We start from the raw sequence: 21,753 nt of genomic DNA on the forward strand, positions 1-21,753 counted from the left end.
CAGGGATTCCGATTTCTGCACCGTTAGGATCTCTCATGAGGCAGAGGAGATCAGAGAGATTGGTTACACATGACCTGGAAGGGAAAGTAATACACTGGCAGGCAGATTTGTTATTCAAGTAAACAAAGTTAACAAACTTTGTTTGTTAACAAAGTTACTTGTATTTAAAAAGCAAACAAGAGGAAATCTGCAGATGCTGGAAATTCATGCAACACACACAATAAGTGCTGGTGGAATGCAGCAGGCCAGGCAGCATTTTTTTTGTGTGTGTTACTTGTATTTAAAACCATTTTCCATTAGATGGTTTTAAATAGTTCCACCAGTGATGAGTCAAGGGTTATTTCCAATACTTCCCCAGTTTTAGGAGAGTTACTGGGGAAAGACTGATAACAGTATCGAAAAGGTTATGAGAAAAAGATGAACAGATTGTGTACTGCTTTACAGTTGCCATAAAATACCAAACAAGACTATTTGTTGATAACAAATAAAATGTTGCATAGGTCAATCAAATGAAGTGTGGGGTGGGGTAGGTGGAAAGAAGAAAGTTAAAAAGAGAAGTTAGTAAGTGCTCTTTTTTCACAGCTAAATACATAAATAAAATTAGTCTGCATATATTTTTGTCGAAAGATTTGGTCACCATTACACTGATAGCATTCTCATTTGAACCAGCAGATCATGTCACTGGAGATCCAAGCAAAAAGCTAACGGAATCCACAGTAGCACTGTTGAAGTGCATCACCATCACAGATATCATCTTTTCAATGAAAAATGTCTCTGGATGAAAGATTTCATGGCACTCAAGTATTTGAGAAACTCTTGTAGCTACTCTAATGAATAACTTCCCTTCAGACAAAATCACAGATTATTTGTTTGTCACAATGCTATTTGTGGGAAAATATATACAATTTGGAGGTGCATCTCTAACACTAAAAGTGCAAATACTCACCATGTCAAGCAACATAGTTAATGTTACAGGGGTTACAAGGTCATAGCCTAAAATATTAGCTTTTCTGCTGCCTGACATTTTTGGCATTTTCTTTTTTTTTGTAATTGATTTTTTTATTGAAGTTCAGCATCAAACATTTCCAGAAGATGTATTTCAGACATTGTACATATATATCACAAACCTCCACAAAGTATTTATCTGGGGTACACTTAAAGAAAAGAGTGGAAAGAAAAAACAAGCAAAAGGAAACAACTATGTACAAGCAGGGAGTGATCTTTTTTTTTACAACAGCTTCATTGATTTGTAAGAATAAAATCAGGCCTATGAGGCATTATGTAGTTAACCCATTTTTCCAGCTTATAATTAACAGATGCTGTTATCTTCTCCATTTTGTACATGTCCATTGTAATTTCCATCTATGTATTTAAAGTTATGCTCTCCTGTGATAACCATTTCCTAATAAGAGTCTTTTTACCAGCCACCAACAGTATATTCATTAAATATTTATCTCTTTTCAACCATTCTTGAGGTATATATCCAAAATATATGGTCTTACTCTCCAAGGGTATTTCATACTTAAAGATGTCTTGTAGGGCATTGTGTATCCCCTCTAAGAATTTTTGATAACAGGGCAGTCCCAAAAAATATGATAATGATTTGCATTTTGATTTCCACAATTTCTCCAGCAAACAGGGAGGTTACTATCATAATGGGATAGTTCCTTTGGATAACTGGAAACAATGAAAAACACTGTAGCAATCCTTATTTTGAATTCCAAAATTAAATTTTCTCTCAGTGTCTAAAAAGTACCCAGGGAAATAAGTGAAAAGGAAATTACTTTCCAATGCAGATTTGTTACAGATTCAATTTTAAAACAGAAGGTAACTCCTCAAGATTTAAAGCCATTTTATTACAAATTACTTTGTGTTTTCCTGCTATTGTATCAAAATGGATATTTGTTTGGAACTTTAATAAACACTACATTTGGTATAAGGCAGTCCACAAATTGTTATATCAATTAAATTTAATGGGTGACTTCAATAGGATGAATTTTGCATGCACTGTTATCACTACATTTCATGCTTACCCCTACTGACTGGCAAAGAAAGCTAAGCATCTATGTTGTTGTTTGGCTTGTTCCAAGATGAACTAATTTCCCTGCTGACTGGTTTCAACATTACTTATTACATTTACTGAACTGTTGCTGAATTTTGATATACAACTAAATCCCATATAAATGTTTCTAGACAATCCATGTCAATCTAATAACCGAATGCTTCATGGAATACATCCAATCTTGCACAACGGTCTTCAGAGATCTTTTATTTGAAGCACTAAAATGGGTCCTTATCCAAGACGACCATATGATTTAGAAGAACCAAGACTGCACCAAGTTTGAAATAGCAATGAGCTAATAATAAGACCACAAACAGGAGAAAATTGGCAGATGCTGTAAATCCAAGCAACACACACAAAGTGCTGAAGGAACTCAGCAGGCCAGGCAGCATCTATGGAAAAAAGCACAGTTGACATTTCAGGCCGAAACCCTTCAGCAGGACTTTCTATAGAAGCTGCCTGGCCTGCTGAGTTCCTTCATCATTTTGTGTTGAGTTAATAAAAAGCCTGTCCAAATAACTGTCGAGATAGAACCTCAACAGAACATGGTTCCCGGGACGTCATCATTCAGAATCGCAGCCTAAAATAAACCTCCTCTGGAAAAACGCTTATTTCGCCCTGGTAATCTGCCAAATACTAGATCCCTCGAAAATATCTGAACTGGTAAGAGGGCAAAAATGGGAAAAAGGAATTGAGATTTTTAAAAAAAGGAGTCACTGCGGAACCTGCAGACGAGCGGGTTGCAGCGAGCGGCTCTCCAACACGAGCACGTGGCAGCGAGGCTGACACTGTGCCTCGTTCAGGCGAAGCAGCAAATTTATTAAAAATTTTGGAAGAGATACGGGAATTCTAAAAACACATAAAACAGCAACTAAATGATATCAAGTCAGAGCTCACCTACGTTAATCAAAAAATCACAGTGGCAGAGACACGAATTGAAAAGGTGGAAGATGGCATTCAAAATGTGGAACGGACGCTAAGTAAGATGATAAAAGTGTTAAATCAACAAGAAAATAAACTACTCAACCAAGAAGGAAGGTCACAACGAAAGAATATCAGGATATAAATGTTCCCAAAGGAGGGGAGGGATTGCCTATGGCGGAGTTGGTAGAAAATTTGCTACAGGACACATTGGAGTTTCCCCCCAACCATGGCACTTGACATTGAGAGAGCACACAGCGCGCTCGCCCCGAGGCCTTCTGGAGACAGGGAGGATAAGCCACAGCCAACAGTGATTAGAATCCTTCGGTACAAAACCAAAGCAGAGTTTCTGCGCAAGGCCTGGGAAAAAAGAAGGTATTTTTGAATGGGAAATTAATATATTTTGATCAAGATTACCCCCCAGTGGTCTTGCAGAAATGTAAGGAATATTCTGAAGCGAAGCGAGTATTAAAGCAAAGAAGGATCCAGACTCCGCACCCTGCTAAACTGCGAGTGTTTTATGAAGACAAGACACAACTATATCGGTCAGTGGAAGAGGCGACTGCAGACATGAAGGACAGAGGGTTGCCTGTTAGTGTGATTAAACCGAGGGAAAACATGGCTGAGCAGCTATTCTGCTCTGCTTGGGAAAAAGTGAGAGAATTGAGAGAGGAGGGCAAGAGACGAATATCAGGAAGAGACTGAGTTTTCAGAAGACAGCCCTCACCCCTCCAGAAGAGCCGTAAGGTCTGACTAATTTCAAAAGTTTTGATAAGCTAAACAGAAGCAGAAATAGACGGTGCTATACATATCTCAAGGAGTACATATTACAATATGGATTTTATATTACTCAATTATTTTATTTTTTATTCATTCATTCACTCCTTTTTCCCCACCTTAATGAGAATATATATACATGGGAGGAATACATAATGAAGTCTTTTCTGTGTAATGGACTTAGATTTTTTCCATTAACTTTTATGGGCACTGCAGTGGGGGTCCTCAACTCACAGGTAGGAAGGGCTATCCCCCATGGCTAGATGTTTCCTCTAGCTCAACCTAGTGTCATCTACTAGAGACCTCAGGCTTAGTATCACACCTTTGGTACCTTCCTTTCATTTGCATTTCTTGGTTCTTATTTGTCAGGGAGTAGATCGGTTAAGTTCTATTTTGTTAATTTTAATGATATACTGCAGATAAATACACATGGCTAAGGACAAAGTAAAATTCATTTCTTTTAATGTCAATGGGCTGGTAAATCCAATCACGCAGTAAAACTAAAGAGAATGGACTTCACTAATTTGTTTTTCTCCTCAGATAAATCAGGACTTAGGAGAGGGGTTGCTATTCTTATCTCAAGCAAGCTAAATTTTGAAAAAAAGTATTCGAAATGGGAGATAAGGAGGCAGATATATTCTGGTAAGGGGGAAATATAGGTGGAAATTCAGTTACTCTATTGAATATATATGTACCCCCAGGAAGTGATTAGTTTCTTCCAGAAAATTACTGATATTATGGTAACGGAAACAGAAGGTCTCCTGATATGTGGGGGGAGACTTGAATTTACAATTACAACCAAACTTAAGACTCTTCCAACAGAAAAACCTATGAAACAAAATACTTACATAAGAAAGTTAATACACTTTTTGAGGATGTTGGTCTAATTGATATATGGAGGGACCTTTCCCCAACAGAAGGGATTACACTCATTATTCTGCCTCCCATTCTTTATGTACAAGAATAGACTATTTCATAACATTTGGAAAGTTAAAGACAAAATAAACACCTGTGGAATTGGGACAAATGATGAAAGTGACCATGCACCTATATATTTATGTTGATTTTGACCTACAACCAAAGAATACTATTTGTAAACTAAATTCAAGTCTACTCAATGATCCCTATTTTAAGGAACAACTTAAAAAATAAATTGGTCTTTACTTTGAATTCAATGATAATGGAGAGGTTTCTCCTCCCATTCTATGTGATACTCTGAAGGCTGTCTTAAGAGGGAAAATAATACGCAATCAAGATGATTGTACTGCCACAATTTCTTCATCTTTTCCAGTTAATTCCATGCTTTATTCCTCAGTCACATTTTAAGCAACTGGATTCAATTATTATACCCTTCATTTGGAATTATAAAGTCATTAGAATTACTAAAAAGCACACGTCAAAGCCTATGGAAGCAGGTGGTTTTGCCCTACCGGATGTTAAAATGTATTACTGGGCTGCCCACCTATCCATTCTTGCATGATGGAAAAAAAGCCCGCCCTCTACCTCAGACTCGTGCATACCTCAACATGGTGACTCATAGAGCGAGTGCTTTGTAAGAAGACTTCCTTACCAGCTCTCCTTAATAGCCCTAATGCAGTTAATAAGTCACGTTTTAGTCAGCAGTACTATAAGAACTTGGAAGCAGATTCAACTACACATTAAGGCTCCAAAAACTTATATTGGCACTCCGATCTGTGACAATCATTCCTTTTTGCCTGGTCTGAATGATACTATTTTCTCCACCTGGAAACAGAGTGGCATCTGTAGCATAGGTGACCTATATATTAATGGAAACTTTGCCTCATTTGCGCAGTTACAAGTAGTTTACAGTATCCCTGCATCTAGTTTTTTTAGATATTTACAAATTCAAGATTATATACCTAACTTCAAGGCTTTAGACAAACATGAGTCCCTGGAGGCAATAAATAAATTATGATTGTGCATGGCACCCCACTTCACAAATAACAGATAATCAGCTCCGGAGTGGCCGCTGTAAAGCTGTGTTGCGCCATCATCTTGGAAAAATATGGCGATAGCAATGGAAGTGTACCAGTTCACAGAAATGAAGGGAGTTTGGATAGAAAAATTTGATAAGATACTTTATTACACCCTCTCAGAAATCCCATTATGATAGTAACTTCCCTGTTTGCTGGAGAAATTGTGGAAGTCAAAATGGAAACCATTATCATATTTTCTGGGATTTCCTTGTTATCAAAGACTATTAGAGTGAGATACATAATGCCCTACAAAATATTTTCAAATGTGAAATACCTTTAGAGAGTCAGACCATATATTTTGAATATATACCTCAAGAATGGTTGAAAAGAGATAAATATTTAATGAATATACTGTTGGTGGCTGGTAAAAAGACTCTTACTAGGAAATGGTTATCACCCAACTTTAAATACATGGATGGAAATTACAATGGACATTTACAAAATGGAGAAGATAACAGCATCTGTTAATCATAAGTTGGAACAATTTGATTCATACTGGGAAAAATAGTTTAACTACATTACATCGCATAGGCCTGATTTTATTCTCACAAATCAATGAATATGTTGTTGAAAAAAAAATCACTCCCTACTTGTACATAGTTGTCTTCTTTTGCTTATTCCTTCTTTTCTCTCTTTTCTATAAGTGTACACCTCAGATAAATATTATGTGGAGATTTGTGACAAATATGAATATATGATATATATGTACAGTATTTGAAATACATTTTATATAAATATTTGTTTAATGATGAACTTCAACAAAAAATAAATTACAAAAAAAGAACCTCAACAGAACACAATCCCATTTTACACTGGTGATCAATGAATATTACGAGGTATAGCGACCAAAGTATATTATTGTTAACTGACATATCACACTGTTTATCTGCTTTATCACATTCATGTGGGCTTTCAAAGCTATCTAATTCCCTCTCAATCTCTGTCTCTACCTCTGGAGACAGCTCATCTACTGAGGTCTATTATAAACGTACGGACTCTCACAGCTACCTGGACTAGCCCTCTACCCACCCTGTTGTTTGCAAAAATGCCATCTCCTTCTCTCTATTCCTCAGACTCCACCACATATGCTCTCAGGATGAGGCTTTTAATTCCAGAGGAGATTACCTCCTTTTTTAAAGAAAGGGGCTTTGCTTCCTGCACCATCAACGCTGCCCTCAACCGCATCTCTTCCATTTCAAGCACATCTACTCTTACCCTATCCTCCCGCCACCCTACCAGGGATAGGGTTCCTCTTGTCCTCACCTACTACCCCACCAGCCTCCACATCCACCACATAATTCTCTGTATCTTCTGCCACCTCCAACCAGATCCCAACACCAAGTACATCTTTCCCTCCTCCAACCAGACCCCAACACCAAGTACATCTTTCTGCTTTCCACAAGGATCGCACTCCTACGTGACTCCCTTGTCCATTCACTCCTCCCCACTGATCCTTGCAAGCTGAACAAATGCTACATCTTCTCCCTCACTACCATTCAGGATCCAAACAGTCCTTCCAGGTGAGGCCTGTGAGACTGTTGGGGTCATTTACTGTGTCAATCCATGGTCTACTCTACTGTTGTGATGAAGCCACACTTAGGTTGGAGGGACAATACCTTGTATTCCATTTGGGTAGTCTCCAACCTGACGGCATGAATATCGATTTCTCGAACTTCCTGTAATCCCCCCCCTTCATATTCCCCATCCCATTTTCCCTCTCTCACCTTATCTCCTTGCCTGTAAAACGCCTTTCTCTGGTGCTCCTCCCCCTCCTCTCTTTCTTCCACGGCCTTCTGTCCTCTCCTATTAGGTTCGCTCTTCTCCAGCTCTTTAGCTCTTTCACCAATCAACTTCCTAGATCTTTACTTCAGCACTCCGCCCTGCGTTTCACATATCACCTTGTGCTTCTCTCTCTCTTCCCCTCACCTTTAACTCTACTCAGACCTGCCGAAGGGTTTCAGCCCGAAATGTCAACTGTACTCTTTTCCACAGATGCTGCCTGGCCTACTGAGTTCCTCAAGCATTTTCTGTGTGTTGCCTGGATGTCCAGCTTCTGCAGATTTTCTCGTTTCTAAATCCCTCCATTTTATTTTAAAGTTTTTTCTATATATCTGTCACTTAGCTTGTTAAGACCTTCTCCTGCAAGGAATATGTTAATGATTAGGCATACAGCAATGAGATAGATCAGCAAGTTATATGGGGTGGCATCAACACTGAACATCAGCAAGACCAAGAACCTGACTGCAGACTGCTGGAGGGGAAGTTGTCCTCATAAAGGGGTCAGTGGTGGAAAAGGTGAGCAATTTCAAGTTCCTGGGTATCAGCAGCTCTACTTCATTAGGAGTTTGAGCTGATTTGGTATCTCACCAATGACTTGCAAATTTCTATAGATGTAGGGTGGAAAGCATCCTGACTGGTTACATCACAGCATGGTATGGAGCCTCCAAAATACAGGATAACAGGCTGCAAAGAATTGTGGACTTAATCAAATTCCTCACGGGTAAAACCCTCCCCATCCCCGAGGACTTCAACAGTTGGTATGTCAAGAAGTGGTAGCCTCATTAAAAGCCCTCTTTGCATTACTATACAGTCCATGAACCCATGAACTCTACCTTGTTATTCGTAGTTTGCACTATTTTGTAAATTATAGTGATTTTCGTGTCTTGCACTGTTGTTGCAAAACAAGTTTTAAAAATAAGATATAAGAGCAGAATTAGGCCATTTGACTGATCCAATTTTCTTCTCACCCCTAATCTCCTCCCTTCTCCCTGTATCCCTTCATGCCCTGACCAATCAAGAATCTATCAACCTCTGCATTAAATATACATAAAGACTTCAGCTCCACAGCTGCCTATGGCAAAGAATTCCACAGATGCACTACTTTCTGGCAAAAGAAATTTCTCATCTCTGTTCTAAAATGACACCCCTCTATTCTGAGGCTGTGCCCTCTGGTCTTAGACTCTCCCACCATAGGAAACGTCATCTCCAGATCCACTCTATCAAGTCCTTTCACTACTGAATAGGTTTCACTGAGGTCACCCCTCATTCTTCTGAATTCTAGTGAATAGAGGCCCAATGCTCTTCATATAACAACCCATTCAATCTTGGAATCATTTTTGTGAAGCTCCTTTGAACTCTCTCCAGTTTCAGCACATCCTTTCCAAGATAAGGGGCTCAAAACTGCTCACAATATTCCAAGTGAAGCCTTACCAGTGCTTTATAAATTTTCAACATTACATCCTTGCATTTGTATTCTAGTCCTCATGAAATGAATACTAACATTGCATTTGCTTTCCTCACCACACACTCAACTTGCAAATTAACCTTTAGGGAATCCTGCAAAAGGTCTCTCAGGTTCCTTTGCATCTCAATTTTTAATACTTTCTCTCCATTTAGAACATAGTCAAACGTTTCATTTCTTCTACACTTCCCGACACTGTATTCCATCTGCCATTTTGTTGCCCATTCTCTTCATCTATCCAAGCCCTTCTAGTGCTGCTTCATTCCCTCAGAACTACCTGCCCCTCCACCCATCTTCATTTTGGTGCTAATTAACCTGATTCTTTGGATTTACAGACTTATGCTGTCATCACGCATATGACACTGATTCAGAGTTGAACTATCAAAAAATATGCAAAATCAAATGAAATCAAGTTCACTATTATCTGTCTGTATATACAGCATATACAACCAAATGAAACAACATTCCTCCAGACCACAGTGCAACCACAAAACATATATGATACACAACACTAAATATTACCGCAAATAAATTAGTGAAATATAATTCAAAGTGCATGTAGCACATAGCACAGGTAAACAGCACGATGTTCTACTGGTGAGACCTTCAGTGATGGCAGGTCTCACAGCCGGGGGAAGAAGCTGTCCCTCTCTAAATGAACGCTAACGTTGCATTTGCCCTTTTCATCACAACCTTCTTCAACCATAGAGAGAAAATATTGTGAGGGAAGTCTCACAGCCCGAGGGAAGAAGCTGTTACCTATGGCAGTACTAGACCTGATCCTGTACCTCCTTCCTGGTGGTAGGAAGTCAAAGAGATCATGGGCGGTAGGTGAACTGGAAAGTGTCCAATGTCGCTTGAAGGAGGGATTTTATATGATCAGGAAGGGAGGCATCACTGTCGTTGATGTGCTGGATGGACCTGTAATCGGTTATGGTTTGTATACCTTTCTATACGTGCCCTGTGTCCCTGGTGTCAGTGAGTTTCTTTTGTGCATACTCTCACTTTGCCTTCCTGACGGCATGGCTCTTGTTGATGTTAGAGACGTCCTATCCCCGATCTGAAAGTATTACCCTGATCCCTGAGCAGTGAACAAACCTCTAGATTAAGCCATGGTTTCTGGTTTGCCCTGGCAGTGTAGTGCTTAATCATGGCTCAAAGTTCAAAGTAAAATTTATTATCACAGTACATACATGTCACCACATACAATCCTGTGGTTCTTTTTCCTCAAAGCATTTCCTATGTGGCCTGTCCCGATCCCGCATATTTATCAATGTTGACATGATGATCATAGGCAGTTGCCTTCCTGAATATGCTCCAGTCCAGTCCTGCAGCTGTTCATACTGCAGGTCCTGATCTCCCTGTAAACTGGTTTGACTTGTTTAACCAGTGGTCTGTATGCAGGGATTAGCGGCCTTGTAGGGTACACGAATGTTGGTGTAAACCAGGTCTAGGAGGTTCTCTCCTCTGGCTGCAAAATTGACATGCTGGTAGAGCTTTGGCAGGACAGTTTTTAAGTTGATAAAATTGAAGAAACCATTGGAGTGAGAGGCTTCGAGGTCACAGATGACATCACAGAGCACTGGCAGCACTGGCACCGAGGCATTCCTGCACTAATTCTTATTGGCATAGGCACACAGACTGCCTCTGCTGGTCTTACCAGAAGTTGCATCTTTTCTGTCCACCTGAAAGGAGATTAGGCTTCATAGCTTGATGGCCAAGTATGGAGCAGTGTCTTGGAGCCATGTTTCCATCAAGATGAGTGAACAACAGTCCCTAATCTCCTATTGGTTCAGATGCAGACACAGGTAATCCATTTTATTTTCTCGCGATCAGATGTTAGTAAGTAGAATCTTCAGGAGCGCAGGCCTGCAGGGACGTGCTTCAACAGTCGCTAAAATACCAATGGTTCTCTATCCTTTTCCAATGCCCACTTCCCTGAGTAGGCCATGGCGTAGACCAAAAGTCCACTCTATGCATTAGGCTGTAACTGTGCGACACCTTTTTGCCATCCCGCTCGCTGGTGAGGTAGACTTACTTTAAAGTGTTCTTTTTGATCAGCAGTGATGATCAGGACAAAATATTTCACTGTTGATTGGAGCCTGAGATGCCAATTGGCCATATGTCACCACCTTGTGACATCATATACATTCAAAATATGCAATCTAAATAGTACATTCAGATTTGTGATAAATTATTAAACCATTATACTATGTATACTTTTTCAATTCCGGAAGAAGTAGGTGCCAGCAAACAACGCGACCACAGGCGACACTCTGCAGATGATCCACGAAACAATTACTTTCACATTTCTTTAAAATATGGTTCTAAAGCCAGTGATCCTGTGATCTACAGTTGGATGGCATTTTTTGGGCTCATTGAGCAAACTGGTGCTTTGCTGTTTCCGAGAAGGTTCTGGGAGGTGAGCAGCCTTGAGGTCAAAAAGCTGAGAGACGGGGTGCAAGCCCAGAATCTACTCCATCTTACTGATTGAAGCGCTGAGAAAGATTGAAACATCAAGGCGTGTGCAGAAGGTGAGCGAGTGTTCATCACCATCACTGCTGCTGGAGAAAGCCACACTCACTCTCACTCATTCATTGCCAAATGGACATTGATTTTGTGTTTTTTAATATTGTGTTTTGGCTCATTCTTTCTTGTTGCCTTTTGCATGGGGGTGGGATGTTCTTTATGCTGATTGCAGTATTTGTTTTTTTCTTGCACGCGGGGGTGGGGTTGATGTTCTTGTTGCCATTTCCACAATTTGTTTTTTTTGTGTGTGGGGGGGAGGCAGATGTTTCCTCTGAAGGGGATACATTGTTTTCTTTGTTTTGTGGCTATCTGCAGAGAAGAGGAATCTCAGGGTTGTATACAACGTACGTAACTTGATAATAAATGTACTTTGAAATAAAATTAAAACCAAATTATTGTAATACTCTTCAGACTGGATTTGCATCCTCAACTTGACATCTTATTCAAATCTGTTCTTCCCACATTTCCAAATCCTACCACTCTGTTACCCATCCTTGACAAATTATGAGGGTTAACTCAGTCAACTCACATTTAAAATTTTGTATCTTCACCATTGTTTTATTGACCTTTATCTTGGTAACCCCTACATTTCATGGGAAGCACGGTGTTCAAACTTATCACACCACCACTGATGACTGGGCTATCAGACAAAGATTCAACAAACAAGAATTCCCTTCATTCATACCCACCTGGCAACCAACTCAGAACTTAAGGTTTTTAACCACTCTTAATCTTCTCATCTTTGTCTCTGTGTACATTTTACCCATGAAGCATTTTAAATGCTCTGTATCAACTTCGTGACATGTGGCAGTACCTTGACAACAGTTAACTCCACTCCCCATCCCCCTTAACTTCCCAATGTGTAAAGGCTGATTTATACTTGTGCATATGGGCTACGCCGCAGCCTGTGCCGTAATCCTGATTTTCACTTCTGCGTTGCTCTATGCTTTAGCGACCATGAGCTGCTGTGCGCCAAAATGCTAGTTGGTTGGTGGGATTTCTATGCCACTGTGTTGAGTTTCTCTGTGAGAGACGTGGATGAGGAAGTGCACTTCAAACATTTTCACATGTCGGCAGGTAGATTTGACAATTCGGTTCATCTATTTCGCATCGGTGTACGCACAGCCTACAGTCATGGCGGAGAAGAAGCAACTGGAAATGCATAGGAGGAAATGCGATGCTATCAAGCAGACCAGTCACAATTGTTGCAGTCTGAGTCGCCGCAACGCGTGAGCAACTTTTCTGGAGAGGTGTACGTCACCCTACGGCATAGGTACAGCATACAGTACGCATTACCTACTGCATCGCTGCAACGCACAAGTGTAAATCAGCCTTAACAATTCACCATGCAAAAAAAAAATAAATTTCCCTATGACTTGTAATTAGTTTAAAAGTAATACATTTGCTGGTTTTTAGCTGGTTTCTTTAACTTGACACTTATTGCTTTTCATGGTATTTATTAATGAAGGTGTGCAGAGGAATTTTTTTAGAACATGGAGTATAATGACATTCAAAGACAGAGGAATAAACTGCAATATTTCTTCAAAAGGATATGGAAATACAGGAGATACAATAGTTTAACTTAGAATGCCAGTATGGAATGCTTTTAAAATAAGATCTTTTGAAATGATTGTTCCTTACATTGGTGGATAGGTAATATAGAAACACAGAAAACTTACAGCACAATACAGACCCTTCGGCCCACAAAGTTGTGCTGAACATGTCCCAACAATAGAAATTACTAGGCTTACCCATAGCCCACAACCATTGCCGGCAGCCCATTCCACACACTCACCACTCTCCGAGTAAAAAATGTACCCCTGACATCTCCTCTGTATCTACTCCCCAGCACCTTAAACCTGTCCCCTCTTGTGGTAACCATTTCAGACCTGGGAAAAAGCCTCTGACTATCCACACCATCAATGCCTCTCATTATCTTATACACCTCTATCAGGTCACCCCTCATACTCTGTCGCTCCAAGGAGAAAAAGCCAAGTTCACTCAACCTATTCTCATAAGCCATGCTCCCCAATCCAGGCAACATCCTTGTAAATCTCCTCTGCACCCTTTCTATGGTTTCCACTTCCTTTCTGTAGTGAGGTGACCAGAACTGAGCACACTACTCCAAGTTGGTCTGACCAGGGTCCTATTTAGCTGCAACATTACCTCTCGGCTTCGAAGTTCAATTCCACGATTGATGAAGACCAATACACCGTCCGCCTTCTTAACCGCAGAGTCAACCTGCGTAGCTGCTTTGAGCGTCCTTTGGACTCGGACCCCAAGATCCTTCTGATCCTCCACACTGCCAAGTCTTACCATTAATACCATATTCTGCCTCATGTAACAATTTGCCTCAGAATATTAAATGGTCATATTCTGTGTAATGCAGTATATTTTTTGATCAACTTGGCAAAGGAAATAAGATAAACCTTATTAAATTTGTTAATGGCAAATATTTTATTTGCGTACTTTGTATACATGTTACACCAGCTATTCTGTAACATCCCATATCAAATTAGGTATTCCCACCAGAACATAATTCATCAGGGCTCCAATGTGATCCTTTTTCTTAAGTTACATGTCAGCTTTTCTAATTGAGTATTAAAGCAAGCTCGACTAGCCCCTAGTCCACAGTGAGGTATGTGTAGATACCATATACTCTGTATCAGTTTCTGTTTCTCTGTTGCTTTCTCTCTGTAATAGAAAAGTGAAAAAATTCTTTAATGTTTAAAATGTTTTATTGTCTCTGGCTGTGTAACCCCCTGTTCTAAATGCTAATTTTCCTATCTTTCCATTACCAACCTATGCTATTTAACCTTTCGCTTGTTATCTTTTGTTCTTATTACTTGTCAGTTGTAATCTCTAAATAGGTAATTCAATCACAAACAAGAGAAAATCTGCAGATGCTGGAAGTCCAAGTAACACACACAAAATGCTGGAGGAACTCAGCAGGCCAGGCAGCATCAATGGAAAAGAGTATAGTCGAAATTTCGGGCCGAAGGATGAAGGGTCTCAGCCCAAAACATAGACTACTCTTTTCCATAGATGCTGCCTGGCCTGCTGAGTTCCTCCAGCATTTAGGTGTGTGTTTCTACAATAGGTCACATTTTTGAGCATTTGAAAGCTCCAAAAGGTGTCTCATGGATACAGCAATGAAATAAAAGTCTGCCCAAAATTTTGATGACAAAGATAGCTTTCAAGATATACCATAAAAAGTCTTAGGGCTTTACACCAAAACTGCTAAAGACACAACAACCTCCCAGTGCAACCCAGGTAATTGAATATAGTATTAATCAAGTACACCATAGGGCTTAGCACGATGGTGGAAAAATGGACCTGATACCAAATACGCAAACACAAGGAAATCTGCAAATGCTGGAAATTCAAGCAACACACACAAAATGCTGGTAGAACGCAGCAGGCCAGGCAGCACCTATAGAAGAAGTGCAGTCAGCATTTCGGGCCAAGACCCTTTGTCCTGTACTTCTTCCTATAGATGCTACCTGGCCTGCTGTGTTCCACCAGCATTTTGTGTATGTTGCCTAATACCAAATATAAACTATTTCAAATATTACTCTAGCTTACAGTGTGTTCAACTTGGGAAGCCAAACAGAAACTCCTGAAATTGTCCCCAACTTTGTCATTTCCCTGTCTCCAGAAAAAAACCCAAAATGCACAAACATGCAAAATGTCCTGTGAACATTAGTGCAATGCACACTGAGACAGTATGACAAAAATTCTCACCTCTAGCAACATCACAGTAACTTGCACCAAAATTGGCTAATTCTGACAAAGGACAAAATTAGGTTTCTGCAGATGCTTGAACTAGACCAATAACCAATGAGCTGGAAGAACTCAGCAGGTTGAGATCGGGAAAGGAATTGCTGAATTTTTTGGGTTGAAACCTGCATCAGGATCCTGCTCTGGATCAGATATCCCTGAGAACTGAAGACCAACTTTATTGAGGTTGGAGAACGAGGGAAATCTGTACTGGATCTCTAAACCAGTACAAATGCAAGTTTTCACTCAAAGCATCATCAACGCTAAAAAAATCTGCAGATGTTGGAAATCCAAAGCAACACACACAAAGTGCTGGAGGAACTCAGAATGTCAGGAAGCATCTAAGAAAAAGAGTAAACAGTTGATGTTTCAGGCCGAGACCCTTCTTTAGAACATCAATAAATCCTTTCTCCTACAGCTTCTGCTTGGCCAGTTGAGTTCTCCAGCTAACTCCAGCAATGCTCATTTTAATTAAATCAGCCACAACTAGGATTTTAAAACACTTGTAACAGTTTGAATGGTTTATAAGCCAATTCATTTTTTAAACTAAGAAATCATAGTGAAGAATTACAGAACAGAATGGCATTAAACTTAGCCACAAAAGGTAGAATATGTTAATTTCTTTTAATGGCTTGCTTCAGTCTATGGAGGTGAGTTATTGGTGTTTACAGAAAAATAATTTGATAAAATTTGTTAAATATACAATTCCCAAATACAAACACATTTTTCCACTTTGAATTGTCTGTGTATTTAACAGCTGTGTTGAGATAACAGCAGGCATATTTAACTCTCATTTTCAGACACAATTCAAAAGATGAAGAAAGGCACTAGGTATTATGCAGATCTTGTGTGTTCAAATTAGGAATGAAGACAGCAAGATCCTAAGTGAGCAGGTTATGTTATGTGATCTGATCCAGGTCTTGAGTTACCAATTACTGGTTCAGGGGAATTGGACAGATTATTTTTATACAGAGAATGGTTCATAAAAAGTGAAGCTCATTAAGATGTTTATATACAGAATGAAGCTACTAATTTTATTACCATTTTTTAAAAAAATCATCTTCCAAATATTTCTCAAGAAATTTAATGATTTCCAGTTGGCCCTTTATATGATTGTCATTATCATAGTTTCTTATTCTATGTTTATCTATGTTAATCTATGTTTAATAACTAGTCTAAAATTCACAGCCTAAAATGTGGTTTGATTATATTTATTCCATTGAGACTAGACATTCAAAAAGGGAATTGCACGAACACACAACAAACTAGAGCACTAATGGGCAATCTGCTCCAATCGTGTTTCACCTTATTGAAACCTCTGGTGCACAGCATGGTACACAGGTTAGTGAATAGCTGGTGCATAGACATAAAAATCTATAACACATTATAGGCCCTTTGGCCCACAATGCTGTGCCGACCACGTAACCTACTCTAGAAATTGCCTAGTATTTCCCTACCGCATAGCCCTCTATTGAACAATAGCTTAGAAATAAGCTCCATGTACCTATCTAAGTGTCCATTAAAAGATCTTATTGTATCCACTTCTAACACCCTCACTGGCAGTGCATGCCATGCACCCACTACTCTCTTTGTGAAAAACCTACCCTTGTACCTGCTTCCAAGCACTATAACACTATGCCCCCCTGCATTAGCCATTTCAACCCTGGGAAGAAGCCTCTAGCTAGCCACACGATCAATGTTGCAAACATAAAAACTGTAGACTGTAGAAGGAAGAGAATTCATTCAGAAAGTAGCTTTCCAAATTTCTAGGAAAATGATTAAGAGATGGGAATAATCATAAAGCCAGAAAGGACTCAACAATTCTGCGAAAAAATTAAAGTACTTAAATTAAAGTAATTAAAGTACCAAAATAATAAACTATGATAATGACAATTATATAAAGGGCCAACTGGAAATCATTAAATTTCTTCAGACATATTTGGAAGATTTTTTTTTTTTAAAAAATGGTAATAAAATTAGTAGCTTCATTCTGCATATAAAAAAACTGGACTTAATCCTCTTAGAGATTTTTTCTAAGAATTATATATCACTTAGGATACATAGAATACATAGAATAGTACAACACATTACAGGCCCTTTGGCCCAAACGATACATCCTAAACAATGCTTTTCTATGTAAAGCATCAAAGGCACAACAAATTACAAAGAAATTAAATATCATCCATAATTAACATATTTTAATTAAGTCCATTAGGGTACATCAGCTGCATTTTAGTTAGAATTCCCTAGTATATTACACACAACCAATCTATTCCTTAAACCAACCAATTGTTTAATAAGGAGTTATAGCATTACTCTTCATTAACTCAAAACAAAAAATGAAATTCAAAACTAGTTGTGACAACAATCTCTCTTGCCAAAACTCAAAATACAAGGGAATGCATAAATTCCACAAGTATACAGTAAATCATTTTAAGATATTTCTTATGCAGTATATGGCTCAACACAAATTTGACTTATCCTGATCTGTACGATTCTGCTTCTTAAAAGAACATTGCCTGAATTATGATGCACTGCGTAACTGGTAAGCCAATGCTAAATATTCTCCTCACACATTCAAACTCTCAATTAGTGTTTGAAAAATATATTAACAATATTGCACTTACCCCAGAGCAGCGGGAGTCTGTCGTGTATGTAGCTGAGGAGTAGTAGAGGTGCTTATCATAGTAAAAGATCCATCCATCCCAGCTTTCTCCCAGTCAAAAGGATCACTGTCAACAACCCCATGTGTTTTTATGCTGTTGTCAAACACAGTCATCAACAACTACAGAACAAAGAAAAACCAAGTCAGGATAATGAAAAATGTAACAATGCAATAACAGGATAGTTACTCTGGAATAATCACAGAGAAAATATATATACACATACATACACATACACATATATACATACATAGACATACATACACAAAGACAGTAAATAAATAACAAACACGAGAAAATCTGCAAATGCTGGAAATCCAAAGCAACAGACACAAAATGCTGGAGGAACTCAGCAGGCCAGGCAGCATCTATGGAAAGGAGCAAACAGCCGATGTTTCGGGCTGAGACCCTACATGAGGATCCCAATGAATTAAGTGCCAACCTGCTCAATTTCTCTCCATAACTCAGTTCCTCAAGTCCCAACAACATATCCTCTTCACTCTTTCCAAATTACTGGCATCTTCCAAATCACAGGGTGACCAAAAGTGAGCACAATATTTAAATATGGCTTCACCGGTCTTTAACAAGATAAGTGAATGCTGTATTCATTAAGGACCCTCACTATCTAGGAGTTGCCTTCACTACTACCATCAGGGAAGAGGTACAAGAGCCTGAAGATGTTTTAGGAACAGCCTTTTCTACTCTGTCATCGGACTTCTGAATGGACCGTGAACCTGTAAACATCATCTCGTAAGTCCACTTTTGCAACATTTAGTTATTTTATGGAAATTTACAGTATGTATTAAACTGTACTGCTGCCACAAAACAAGTTTCTGTCAGTGATATTAAACCTGATTTGAGATTCTGCATATTTACCTGATAATCTGGTTTTGTGAAATAATCTAAACAGAGGACGTGCTCCAGAAATGAAGCAAACTCTTGTGGGAGGTGCTTCAACATAAGGCGGTGATCATATTTTTCTTTTATTAGGCCTACTTGCTCCTATAAACAAAACAGAATAAAAAGAACGTTTAGACCATACACAATCCAATTATCGAAACCAAGGTCCCTAAACTAGTCTCATTTTATTCTCTGCAGAATCCCATCAACTTTCTTCAAATTCAACATTCATTTACACTAGAAACCAATAGCAATAGCCAAATAACCCAAGAACTTGGAATGTTTTTAGTAGCAACAATCAAGGGTGTTTGGCTCCAGTACAGCAGGGGTGGTGATAGAAGCGGAAACACTTGGAACATTTAAGAAACTCTTAGCTAGGCACATGGATGGTGGAAAAATGGAGGGTGATGTAGAAGGGAAGGATTAAATTGATCTTAGAGTAGTTAAAATGCTGGCACAACATTACAGGCTGAAGAGCCTGCACTGTGCTGTAATGATCTATGTTCATAAACCTGCAGAATGGCAAATAACTGGTAAAATTCAGCACCAATGTGAAATGATACAATTTGGTCAGGAGGTGGGGTTTGGGTGGGGTAGATGATAACAGGACCTTGGAATCCACCATATCCATGAACTACTACAAATTACACTATGGGCTAGCAAGGTCATTAACCTCTTTTGAACTTGCTTTGGTTAGACAATGCCTAGTCTACTGTTCTGGATTTGATTGCCATACAATAAAAAGGACAACGGAGTAAGTGCAGAGGAGACTATCAATATAGCGAGGATATGGAGTGCCTTGCAAAGGTATTCTGCCCCAACCCTTTGTTTGCATAAATGAGTATTACAAACGGGGGTTTTGATCAATTTGACTGAGAATTTAAATTTGTGAATCACATGACCCTTTTTTTTAAGCAGTAGAGCTGAAAAAATGAAAAGTGTAAAGCATGAAAAACTAAAAATTTAAAAACTAAAATATCAGCAGTTCAAAAATATTCATCCTTTTTGCTCAGTAAGTTGAAACACCTCTCGCAGCTATTACAGCCAGCAATGTTTTTGGATTAGTCTCTATTAGCTTTGCACAATGTGATGGAGCAAGATTTGCCGATTCCTCCTTGTGAAATTGTTCAGGCTGCGCCAGTTTAGCTGTCTAAGGATATCAATTATCTTCATTTGAAGCCACTCCATGGCTGCTCAGGCAGTGTGCTCCGAGTTATTGTCCTGCTGAAAGATTAACTTCCTCCCCAGTTCAAACTTTTTAGCTGAGGCTAGCAGGTTTTTAGCCAGGATCTCACTGTATTTAGCATTCCATGTGCATTTCACTTTCATCAATCCTGACTAGATTTCAAGTCCCTGCTGCTGAAATCATCCCAAAAGCATGATGCTACCTCCACCAATCTTTACAGTAGGGATGGTGTTACCTGGCTGATGTGCAGCATTAGATTTATGCCACACGGATCACTTGGCGTTGAGGCCAGAAAGCTCCACTTTAATCTCATCTGAGCACAAGACCTTCTTCCACATCTTTACAGTATCTTCTAAGTGATGCTTTGCAAAGTCTTTACAGGCAAGGATATGGTTTTTTTTTAAGCCAGAGTTTCCTCCTTGCAACTTTTCCATAAACAACCTTTTTGTACAAGGCCTTAAGAGATTGTGGAGCCATGAACTTCATTTCTAGTTGCAAGCACTGACTTCTGCAGCTCACTCAGAGCGACTGTTGGTACCACATTGAAATCAGGTGATCCTCCAATTTTCTACATCAACAAATTGGATAAGTTGGTAAGGTAATAGACAGTATTGCACCTGAGGGAAGTTAGCATAGTAATTACAAAAGGGATGAATACTATTTCAGCCTCAATTTTGGTTTTTAATTTTTAGAAAATTGTTGACAGGTTTTTGAATTTTTCTTTTGATTTGACATGATGCACCTTGGTTTGTAGATTAACTCAAAAAATCCTTCAATAAATTTAGAAAAAGTAAATTGTGAAAATAGTTATGGGTGCTGAACACCTTTTCAAGGCACTGAACATATATAATGAAAGGATGAATAGATTGATAAAGGGGAGTCAGCTGGAGACGCTCATGGAGTGAGTACTGTTTTGGATTCGCTCCATAACCTTTACTTTTTTTAACCTTTGATCACCCTTATTCAGCTTATTTTTACCTATACCGAAAGTTTCTTTGTTTTTTTTTTGTTTGGATTTACTGCCAAGAGTTTGTTGTGAACTTTTGAAGATATGCAAACAGAAATGTCTCTCAGGTCTAAGGGACGGGATCCCGGACGCAATCCGAACGGTAACTGAAATAAGCAGGCTCCGCCACAACAAACTCAATTAACTTTTGAATTGTTTATGGAGGTTTTGGATAAAAAATTTGCTGAACTACAACAATTTTTTAAAGAGATAAAGGCTTTTCAAGAGTACATGGTTAAGACGGATTTAATAATTAAACAGCAACAAGCTCTTATTGCGTCTCTGCAAGAAGATGCTCGGAAGCGAGATTTGACTATTGAAAAACTGCAACAGGATTTAATTTCGACCATTAAGCTGATGGAAGCCCTTAAAGCCAAGAGTGACGATTTTGAGAATCGGTCCAGAAGACAGAATTTACGTATACTTGGTCTTCCAGACGGCATAGAAAAAGATGACCCTTCGAAATATTTTGCTCAACTTTTAAAAGAAGCTTTTCCAACGATTTTCCCAAATAACCCTCCTTTATTGGATCGGGCACATAGAATTCGGCGTCGATCACCGAGTGCTACAGACAAACCTTCGGTGGTAATTGTCCGGTTCCATTATGTACATGACAAAGAACAACTTATAAGAGCAGCTCGTCGAGCAGGAATGATTAAATTCAAAGAATTTTGCTTCCGCCTGGTAGAAG

At 39.1% G+C, this 21,753-nt stretch overlaps 1 protein-coding gene across 2 annotated transcripts in view; it reads right to left on the bottom strand.

Moving 5' to 3' along the window:
• Nucleotides 1-21,753, bottom strand: part of LOC132382062 (tau-tubulin kinase 2-like) — a 377,848-nt gene that overhangs the window by 148,465 nt on the left and 207,630 nt on the right. For both annotated transcript variants that reach the window (XM_059951917.1, XM_059951909.1), the window contains exons 9-10: nt 18,847-18,972; nt 17,935-18,092 (exon numbers count right to left, since the gene is read on the bottom strand). In XM_059951917.1, the coding sequence (XP_059807900.1) occupies nt 17,935-18,092; nt 18,847-18,972 (284 nt within the window). The remainder of the gene's footprint in view (nt 1-17,934; nt 18,093-18,846; nt 18,973-21,753) is intronic.

This window comes from Hypanus sabinus, chromosome 2, assembly GCF_030144855.1.
Source record: "Hypanus sabinus isolate sHypSab1 chromosome 2, sHypSab1.hap1, whole genome shotgun sequence".
NCBI classification, from domain to species: domain Eukaryota; kingdom Metazoa; phylum Chordata; class Chondrichthyes; order Myliobatiformes; family Dasyatidae; genus Hypanus; species Hypanus sabinus.